The 10,072-nt window shown below is 39.2% G+C and overlaps 1 protein-coding gene across 1 annotated transcript; it reads left to right on the top strand.

The window, feature by feature from the left end:
- Nucleotides 1-47: 47 nt before the first annotated feature.
- LOC117300305 (sperm-associated antigen 6) lies at nucleotides 48-8,017 on the top strand. Its single transcript, XM_033784045.1, has 9 exons — nucleotides 48-188; nucleotides 677-772; nucleotides 1,083-1,249; nucleotides 1,770-1,953; nucleotides 2,279-2,484; nucleotides 3,403-3,729; nucleotides 4,242-4,433; nucleotides 4,764-5,026; nucleotides 6,373-8,017. The coding sequence occupies exons 1-9, from the start codon at nucleotides 164-166 to the stop codon at nucleotides 6,437-6,439; spliced, it is 1,527 nt and encodes a 508-aa protein (XP_033639936.1). The 5' UTR covers nucleotides 48-163; the 3' UTR covers nucleotides 6,440-8,017.
- Nucleotides 8,018-10,072: the final 2,055 nt, after the last annotated feature.

Raw genomic sequence — 10,072 nt, forward strand, 5'->3', positions numbered from 1 at the left:
AAAGGTAGGTCAAAAAACTTTCCTTAGCAACAAAATAGCAACACACATGTTTAATGTTGGAACTTCTTGCTGCTGGTCTGGTGCAGGTTGTACGGTTACGGCGTCGTAAAAGGGTGTTTTTGAAGAACTTTAAAGATTTTCAAAGAAGAACAAAAATATCAAGATGAGTTCGAGACAAGTATTGCAAGGTATGAGTCTGAATAACACCTTTCGAGATGTGTTTTTAGGACTATTTTGTCGATTTAGTTTTGTTGTGTTTTTTAAAATTAAATAATTTTAATAATAATACTATACTCTATAGCAAACCGCTTTTCTTCTTTCCCTTTTGGGGGGGGGGGGGTACACAAAACAAGTAAACATGATTTAGTTATGACTTGCTTTATTCAATTCTATCTCAATGTCGTTTTAATGCTTCCAGGGTTTGCAAACAATGTATATATACAGTGTACTGTATAGTCGCCTACCGCCTAATTAAATAAAAGTCAAAAACACAAATTTGTTGGTAGGCCTACATTTTTTTTTAATTAGTAAAAATTACACTTTATTTCATTCATATCGAGTCTAATTCGACTATACTTTTGACATAGTTCAGTGTTCACATCGTATTTTCTCGTAGTTTTTCTTACTTGTTAATCATAATCATCAATCATACATGTTATTTTTTTACTTGATTTAGTGTTTGAGCAATATCAGAAGGCCAGAACAACGTTCGTCCAGACAATAGCTGAGTTGGCGTCACGTTCACAGAACATAGAACTCCTCCAGAATGCTGGTAAGAATTAATCTTAGGATGACGTGAAGTTTGTTTATTATCAGTGTTCAATTTCAGCAAATTTTTGTGGAAACTATAGCATAACAATTTGCTGAAGCATTAGCGTATTTTACAGGTTTGTAAAAAAAATTGGCGGCCATCTTGCACGTTTGCTGTAGATTTGCATTGGTGCATCATTCTCATTCATACAGTAAGCACTGGAAGGTAAGCATGCTTTTTTGTGCGTCACCCCAGTTGATTTGCTTGAAGAATCATCCACTACCCCATAAAAAAAGAATAAATCCAATCCATTTGTTGATCTCTATTCCAGGTGTGATGTCACTGTTGCGCCCTCTCTTGTTGGATGTGGTGCCAACTATCCAGCAGACGGCTGCTCTGGCGCTAGGTCGCCTCGCCAATTACAACGAAGACCTTGCTGAGGCCGTCGTTAAAGGGGACATCCTACCACAACTTGTGTACTCCCTTGCAGAACAAAATGTAAGTTTTTTTCAGTAGTTTCAAAATCAATCAAACTCTTTCGGTCAGGGCCCAATTTGTAAAACATTGCTTGTTACTGGTATTCAGCTTTTGTTTGTTTATCCTGAAAATCACGTGGAGAATTTTGTTGGTAATCCTGTTTTTATCAAGGCAAACATTTCATGCTAAGGAAATTGTTCCGCTTAGCAGCTCTATAAAATTGGGCCCAGGTTGCTGTAGGGGTGTCTTGTTCGTCTTTGCCTTTGGGACATTGGTTTGAATCCCACCGGGGGCATTATGTGGATTGGGTTTGACTGCGTGGGTTTTCCCTGGAATAATTTTCTGGGGTTATCCTTCTACATTTAATACTGAAATTTCTTCATTGTCTTTTCTCTTCACGTTTGGCTCTTACAAGAGCATTGAGAATACGTCCAAATCCAAATCTCATTCTAAGCGTCCGGTGAGGTCATGATGTGCAAACAAATAATTCATCAATAAAAAGATAAAACAATACAATTTTATGATTGTTTTTTCCCGACAGCGTTTCTACAAGAAAGCAGCCGCTTTTGTGCTTCGCGCTGTGGCCAAGCACTCGCCCGAACTGGCCCAGTCCGTGGTTGACTGTGGCGCGTTAGATGCCCTTGTCATCTGCCTGGAAGAGTTTGATCCCAGTGTAAAGGAATCCGCTGCCTGGGCCTTGGGATATATAGCAAGACACAATGCAGGTGAGGAGACTGTTCATGGCTATTCGTTTACCAAGAAAAGTGCTGACTTCATAGTATGAAGATAACACACTGTGAAGTTGGTGCGCATGCTGCTCAAATGTGTCCTCATTCTAGTGGTATATTTCCCTGCCTTTCACCTGCATGGGACCGTAGTTTGAATTCCGCCACGGACCTTTAGCATTGCTTGCTGATTGTGTTTTCACTACACAGGTCAAAGTAATTAAAGACAAAGATTCATCAAGATGGACATTATCTCAGCAAGTGTTTCTTTTCTGCTCTATAACGCCACAAAACATTAACATCCATTGTTTGTACTCTCCTGCAGAGCTTGCCCAGTCAGTGGTCGATGCCGGAGCTGTGCCCCTCCTAGTCCTCGGCATCCAAGAGCCTGAACTCTGCCTGAAGCGCATCGCAGCATCAGCCTTGAGTGATATCTGTAAACACTCGCCCGAGCTGGCCCAGACCGTTGTGGATGCAGGCGCCATCGCTCACCTCGCTCAGATGATCCTTAATCCGGATCAGAAACTCAAGGTGAAGTTTCTCGGTCGTTGTCTTTGCTTTCCATTCAAAAAAGGCCCAGTGAATAGGGGTTGCAATGTTTGAGAGCCAAAAGCGTCACTTTATGGTGGATTTGAGCACTATTAAAGAAGGCACTATTAAATGCTGCTCTTGAATGTTTTAGGTTACGGGAAAGCCAATGCAGGGATATTGCTGATTTGGGCTGTCCACTCAAATCAACTGTCATCAAGGGCATGTTGCCACCTAATATTATATTATATTTATTATTATATTTTATTGACCAAACCAACAGCGGACGAGCCGCCAATTACAGGAAAGGATAAAAAACAATTAGTAATATTCATATAGCCTATATAAAAACAATCTGATATGTACAAAGTTAACAATTAAAATAGAATCATCTTAGAAAAGAAAATTAAAGCATACATTGAAGATTAAATAAAATAAAATGTAGGGAACAGAAACAGACCACCATGAACGACTGAGAAAATATATTTAAAATAATTTTAACAGCAAAAGCCTACATTAAATTATAAAATAGAACAAACAATAAAAGACAAAGGAATTGAATTTTAAAACAAATAAAATATAAAAATTGTTTTTATAACAAATCGATGTAAACAATACCGAATAAATATAAAACAAAACACTGTAAATACATGTAATCCTGGGGGTTAATAGGGTTACCCCAATTGCCAATACAGTCTGTAAAGGAACCTAGCTGGTAGAGCAGATTGCACTACTAGCTTCCCAACTTTTTATGAAGCAATTATGGTTAAGTGTTGCTCAAGGGCACAAGTGTTATTACTTGGACTAGAACCTCACTCTGCTGCTGACAACACCAGAGGGTCCTGTGAGCTCTCGACCACATCACGCCACAGTTGTGGTATTTTACTTATCCATTTGTGTCTTTTTTATTTGAAATTTCAGCGTCAAGTCTTCTCAGCCCTGAGCCAGATCTCCAAGCATTCCGTTGACTTGGCTGAAATGGTCGTCGAGGCCGAAATCTTCCCAGCCGTCCTGACCTGCCTTAAAGACACGGACGAGTACGTCCGTAAGAACGTGGCCACGTTGATCCGCGAGATCGCCAAGCACACCCCTGAGCTCGCCCAGCTGATTGTGAACGCCGGTGGCGTGGCTGCCGTTGTGGACTACGTCGGAGAGTCGGAGGGTAACGTCAGACTACCCGGAGTGATGATGTTGGGCTACGTAGCTGCGCACTCTGAGAACCTAGCCATGGCTGTCATTGTATCCAAGGTACAGTAAACATAATTCTGGACACCTAAAAGTTAGAATAAAAGTGGTTCAACATTAAGTGAAAATCCTTGAGAAGGATTTAAAATTGTGCATGGAAGGAAAAATACGAACTTTTTTTTTTTTTTTTTTTGATACAAACACCTATTTAGGAGCTATGGTTCTTGCACTTACTGCCCGACTCAACCTCTCTCACCGCCCCAGCACACTTTGCTCACCATTTTTTGTATTGATCTTGTATTAGCATGTCTTACTGCATGCAGTTTAGGATGTATTCATTCATTTGTGTAAAAAATTGTATTCATTAGAAATAGTGTTGCACCAAAATAAGTGCCTTTTGTCACATACTAAGCGTCCTGTAAGCACTCAAAAGTTTTTAACAAGCTTGTTAAAGCACCATGAGAGTCACTGAGTGATAAGTTTTAGTTTTAGCCCTTTATAAGAAGCCACTCTTTTTATTATTATTATTAAAAGCACCAATTAATCTCTATTATAATTATTATTGTTATTTTCAGGGAGTGACACAGTTGGCCATAACCCTGGCCGAGGAGCCCCAAGATCACATTCAGGCTGCCGCTGCATGGGCCCTGGGTCAGATTGGCAGACATACCCCTGAGCATGCCAAGGCTGTGGCTGCTGCTAATGTCCTGCCTAAACTTCTACAGTGCTACCTTCGAGCTGATGCCTCTGAAGACCTGCAGACCAAGGTAACGCATAATTTGCCTCTTGAAAAATTAAAATGTTGTGTTTATCTGCTTATAGAGCAGCCTGTGGCTACTATAATTTGAAAGTAGGGCCCAATTTCATGGCTCTGCTTAACGTAAGCAAAGAAATGGCGCTTATTGAAGCAGAAATTTCTGCGCATAAGCATATTTCACGAGTTGGAAGGTAATTTGTCATTGTACATATGTGCATAGTCCATGTAGCTTGGATTTCTGGCATGTGCTGATGGAAACATTCTTTCAAATGTAGGCTTTTGAGATGCTCCCTTAAAAACAACAGATTCTCAAAATTGTTTATTTTGTTTTCTTGGACAGGCAAAGAAGGCCCTGAAGAACATCCTCCAGAAGTGTGTGCATCTTCCCGCCCTGGAGCCCCTCCTTCATGACGCCCCGGCCAACATCCTCAAGCATGTCGTTGGTCAGTTCAGCAAGGTGCTGCCCCACGACGCTGCTGCGAGGCGTCTCTTTGTCACCAGCGGAGGCCTGAAGAAAGTCCAAGAGATCAAAGCCGAGCCTGGAAGCGCTCTTCATGAGTACATCAACACCATTAATAACTGCTTCCCAGAGGAGATTGTCAGGTTAGCTTCAAGTCATTTATTTTGCATCCCCTTAAAGGCATGGACACTATTTGTAATTACTCAAAATAATTGTTTGCATAAAAACTTACTTTGTATTGAGCAATGTAGAGCTGTTGATAGTATAAAACAATGTGAGAAACAGCTCCCTTTGAAGTAACAGAGTTTTTGAGAAAGAGGTAATTTCTTACTCTATTATTCAAATAATTTGTTTTTGCATCTACAAGCACACACATTTTGTGAAGATGCAGTGACCTTTAAAGGCACTGGAATCTTGTAATTATCAAAGACTAGTATTCTCACCTGGTGTATTCCAACATTTGCATAAAGTAACAGGTCTGTAAAAATTTGAGCTCAATTAGTTACTTAAGATTTCAGGGGAAAAAATGAAAGAAAAAACACCCCGTTTGCGCTTTTTGATCAGGCCTGAATTCTTTCTCAGATTCAAATACTTTACTGAGAAATTACCTCTTTCTCAAAAACGATGTTACTTTGCTCGTTAACGAGTAAGTTTTTATGCTAATATAAATTTTGAGTAATTACCAAAGGTTTCCATTGCCTTTAAGGTGATTCCTCTGTTGCCCCTTCTCCAGTAGTGCATGTATCGTTAACTTGGGTGTGATCCCTGGCTATACATAGTTACAGGTTGAATGGTTTCTGACGGCACTCCTGAACAAAGACATTGACAAATAATAATAATAATAACTTTCGATTTATATAGCGCCTAATAACTAACACTTAATTCTCTAAGCGCTTTACATTAGTGCCCTGGTCATAGGGCCAATAACATCCCTTTTTAATGTTTCTCAGCTCCCTTGGGAGTATACAACCTGGGCAACAGTTTATATCGCTCCAAACGCTCCACAATATCAACCTCTACCCTCGCAGGTACCAATTTATTCCCCTGGGTGAAGAATAAGGAGATCGCCAAGATATGGTTAGCTAGCTAAGTTCAAGTGCTGCTCTAGTCAGTTTTGGGGATTCGAACCCACATCGTTTGCATTGCTAGAGCAGGGGCCAAGTTCATAGAGCTACTGAGCACAAAAATTTGCTTAGCATGACATTTTTGCCTTGAAAAAAAACATGATTACCAACCAAATTTCAACGTGATTTTTCAGGATAAGCAAACAACAGCTGAATACCAGTAACAAGGAATATGCAACAAATTGAAATTTGGTTGGTAATCCTAATTTTACTAAGGAAGAAATTTCATGCTTAGCAGCTCTATGAATTTGGGCCCAGATGTCTAATCACTTGACCACCTAGCTAGCCTGGTGGATAGAAGAAATTCAAACCCTTGTCAGAAATAATTTTGAAAATGATTTATTTTGTGGTCTTTTCTTTTCCAGATACTACTCCCCTGGTTACTCGGATGCTCTACTTGAAAGAGTTGAACAGTACCAGCCAGTGGCTTAAACACACCCCTCCATCATCGTTATCTGCAGATAGACTCAACGCCCATCCAGTACAATCCAAGTTTTGTATTGATTGTGTAATGAGTGTATTTATAGAGTTCAAACTTAACCTCCTCAATATAAAAATTAAGTATTCCGTCCCTTCAGAAGTATTGTTGAACTTGTTGTATTGGCAGTTTACTTGGAATGTGTTTATGAATGGTGAAGACAATATTATATTAACTGGGTTTTCTTTTGTGCTTTTACATCATGATTTATTTATTACATGGAGGTAATTTCATTAGTTAATCCTCCTACTCTTGGTACAATTTTTCAGCGAGCTCACTAGCCAGTTTAAATTATTCAGTTGTGCAATGGTAAACAGTGTACGATTACAGAATGTGCACAGAGATGACGGTGTGCATTTTGGGTGTACATGTAGATGCATTCACAAATACCAAATTGCAGGCTGGCATAGTGCTTTTATAATTCAAAACCACATGGATGATATTGTCTGGTCACATCAGTAGGAGGGTTCATAGTATTTTTGTTCTTTGACACGTGAAAAGCTCACCTTTGACCTCTCACTACAGGTAGCTTCAAACCATTGGGTTCGTAGATGACAGTCTTTAAATGATCATTAATATTATTATCATTGACCCTTTGGAACAACTTTTTTTTAAGTAAAATTGCAATGTGAATTATAACGCCAAGTCACCTAAAATGTGCACTTCAATTTAGGATGTTGATTAAAAAAATTACCAAGAATATTACAATGATGACATCTTGTGTATGAAAGGGGCCAAAAGATGCCACCTGTTGGTAAGACGTCTTTTTAGAGATCATGTGAAGATGCACAAATGTGTGTCAAAGCCAACCTTATCACCAAAAGATGCACAATCGTCCTACCTACTGAGGTTACCATGCCAATGTGTGATTGTTACTGTTTGAAGGCTTTGGTCGAGTTATCTTTAGACAACTAGGAGGTCATTTTTGTGACATTCAGGGGAAGTGTGTCAGAGCACCCCTAAGCTTTCCACTATATTGAACTGATGTTATGAAACAATTGATTTTTTGTGAGGCAACAACTGTTTATATCATGTGTTACCATGGCAGCATGTCTTGTGTTTACATTTATATGTGATAAGTGTGTACATATATTGACTGTTCATAAATAGGTGTTTGATTTGTTCAATTTTCGTTTATAGAGAAAGACATTGACAAACAAATTGATTGCACAATTTCAATTGTGTTCTAAACTTTGATTATTAGTTTATTTGAGAATTGTATTATAGAATTTCTAAAAGTTGTTGCTATTTTTTTGTAAATAACTATATAGTTTGTGTTAATCTTTGCACTGATGTAGTATATCCTGTGTATAACAAAACCCTTAATAACAGTCTAAAATATGCAAATGATAAGATTCAAATCTCACCTATTAAATATTTGTTAACACATCGCTTGCAAGAACTTTTGATAATTCAACACAGATTTGGACAGAAGATCCACTCGGATTGTTAATCCGTGTACAAATATCAACAAATTATCATTTCAGGGTTTTTGTATTTGTATTTTATTACTACATGTTTCATAAAGTAAACTTCATCTGAAACGAAAACGAGTTTGCCGTGTTGTTATTGTATCTTGTTATTTCCCCCCCCCATAAGGTGCCATTTGCCTCCTTGGATAACCGTCCCCATTTCCGTATGCAGCTAGTTCTGATCCCCCATCCTCATCCCCCCGTCCCCATTTCTGCATGCAGCTAGTTCTGATCCCCCATCCTCATCCCCCGTCTCCATTTCTGTATGCAGCTAGTTCTGATCCCCCATCCTCATTTTTGTTAGTTGTTTATGGAACACAAGTCATTTTTATAGTCTTAGATCATTTGCAATTAAGTACAATTGAGTTTACTAATTACCGATACCCCATTAAGAAATATCCGTTTTTTTACGGACTTCGTAAAGTGAATTATTCCGTAATTTTTTTGCCGTTAAATATTCAATATTCTAAACAGCGTAATAACAATCAACCACATTTGCCCAAACACCTGAATAATTTTATTATACTAAAGTACATGTAAGTTGTTTCAGCTACAACCGTGTTCACGTGTACAAACCAATAAGAGACTTTATATTTTCCGGAATGGAAAACTTTTCCCGGTAATTTTGCTGGCAGCAAAAAATTAAATTCTGTATTCCTGCAGCAGAATTACCGAAAAGTTGTTACATTCCCGTAAAATATAAATTCCCCTAACGTGGGTTTGTAGAAGTGTACACGGTAGTGGCTGAATTACAATATTATGTACTTACATGTACTTTATTATGTGTAATCGTTCGGGCAAATGTGGTTGATTGTAATTACGCTAATTAGCATAATTAATATTTGCATTTACGGAAAGTCCGTAAAATAACGGCGAAATTTACGGGTCAATACATATAGCTCTATGGTTAATTCACTTTACGAAGCCCGTAATATTTCTTACAGGATCGTGTCTATTCCCTGTGTGTTTTCATGTATATGTTTGTCAGCTGCACCCACCTCACCTCCAACCAATCAAAAAAAAAATGGAAAGCAGATATATTTGCGTGTTGAGTCTCGCAGGTTTCTTTTTTTACAATCGTTTTCTTGTTTTATTTTTATTTTTGACACTAACACCCGGTTCATACTTCCTGCGAATGTGATGCGAATTTTGACGTCACGTGGCTGCACCTTTGCGAGTTTTTGACGACAATTCGTATTCACAGTAAGTATGAACCGGGCTTTACCCAGTTAAAATAATCGTCGTCAGTCTGTCACATTTTGTGTGTACGGTGAACGGACACCATTTTCAAATGACACCGTCCTTTCACTTAAGACCGGGACATTTCTAACGTTATAAAGCAAATATTTATTTTCTTTTTCTGTCGTTACGAAAGAAAAAGACAAAAAATTCTAGCGATCGAATAAACACTAAATTGAAGTCCACAGCCAGTCGTTGTTTTTTTCAGTGGGCGTTTGGTCGAGTATTTTTTGTATCACTCACCCCTTTTGCATAAAAAGGTTCGTCAGTTTGATCTGTTTTGACAGTGACCAGAAAAAAACCCTCACTTATTGTGATGGCCTCGCTCATTGCTCAAGGGACATCCTAAAAGTTGTAAAAGCGCGCCACACAACAGAAAACCAAGCATTTCATAGCGATCACGTAATAGTAAACACTATGGCAAGTCGACATCAAGCCGCTGCTCTCTTCTTGGCGTTTTTGATCGGTTATAATTTCATCGCTGCAACTGAGATAAAAATCGGTATTCTTTTAACCCAACTACCGTGGTCTGTTTCAAGAGATAAACGTTTATTACCCGCGTTCCAGATTGCCCAAGAAACCATTGAAAGCCGCGTTCAAAACGGTAGCTACGGCAACTTTACCCTGAAGTGGCTTTTCTCGCCACAAGGTTGCTCCTTCCCGGTGAACGCGGCCGTTGGGGCCGCAGCTCGGCTCTACTTCGAGGAGGATGTGGCGGCGTTCTTCGGACCTCCATGCAGCAAAAATATTATGGGCGTGGGGGATCTGGCAGCCGAACTGAACTTGCCCATATTCTCCGGTAGTGCCAGCTCGCACGAGCTGGACTATAAAGCTAGGTTTCCCACCCTAACCCAGACTACTTTCAGGGCGGGCACC

Source organism: Asterias rubens, chromosome 15, assembly GCF_902459465.1.
Source record: "Asterias rubens chromosome 15, eAstRub1.3, whole genome shotgun sequence".
In the NCBI taxonomy this organism is placed as follows: domain Eukaryota; kingdom Metazoa; phylum Echinodermata; class Asteroidea; order Forcipulatida; family Asteriidae; genus Asterias; species Asterias rubens.

What these genes read in the sequence shown, in the direction of transcription:
- LOC117300305 (XM_033784045.1), top strand. Translation starts at nt 164, where the DNA reads ATGAGTTCGAGACAAGTATTGCAAG. An exon ending in TTCGAGACAAGTATTGCAAG is followed by an intron (nt 189 to 676) that starts GTATGAGTCTGA and finishes TACTTGATTTAG; the next exon opens with TGTTTGAGCAATATCAGAAG. An exon ending in ACTCCCTTGCAGAACAAAAT is followed by an intron (nt 1,250 to 1,769) that starts GTAAGTTTTTTT and finishes TTTTCCCGACAG; the next exon opens with CGTTTCTACAAGAAAGCAGC.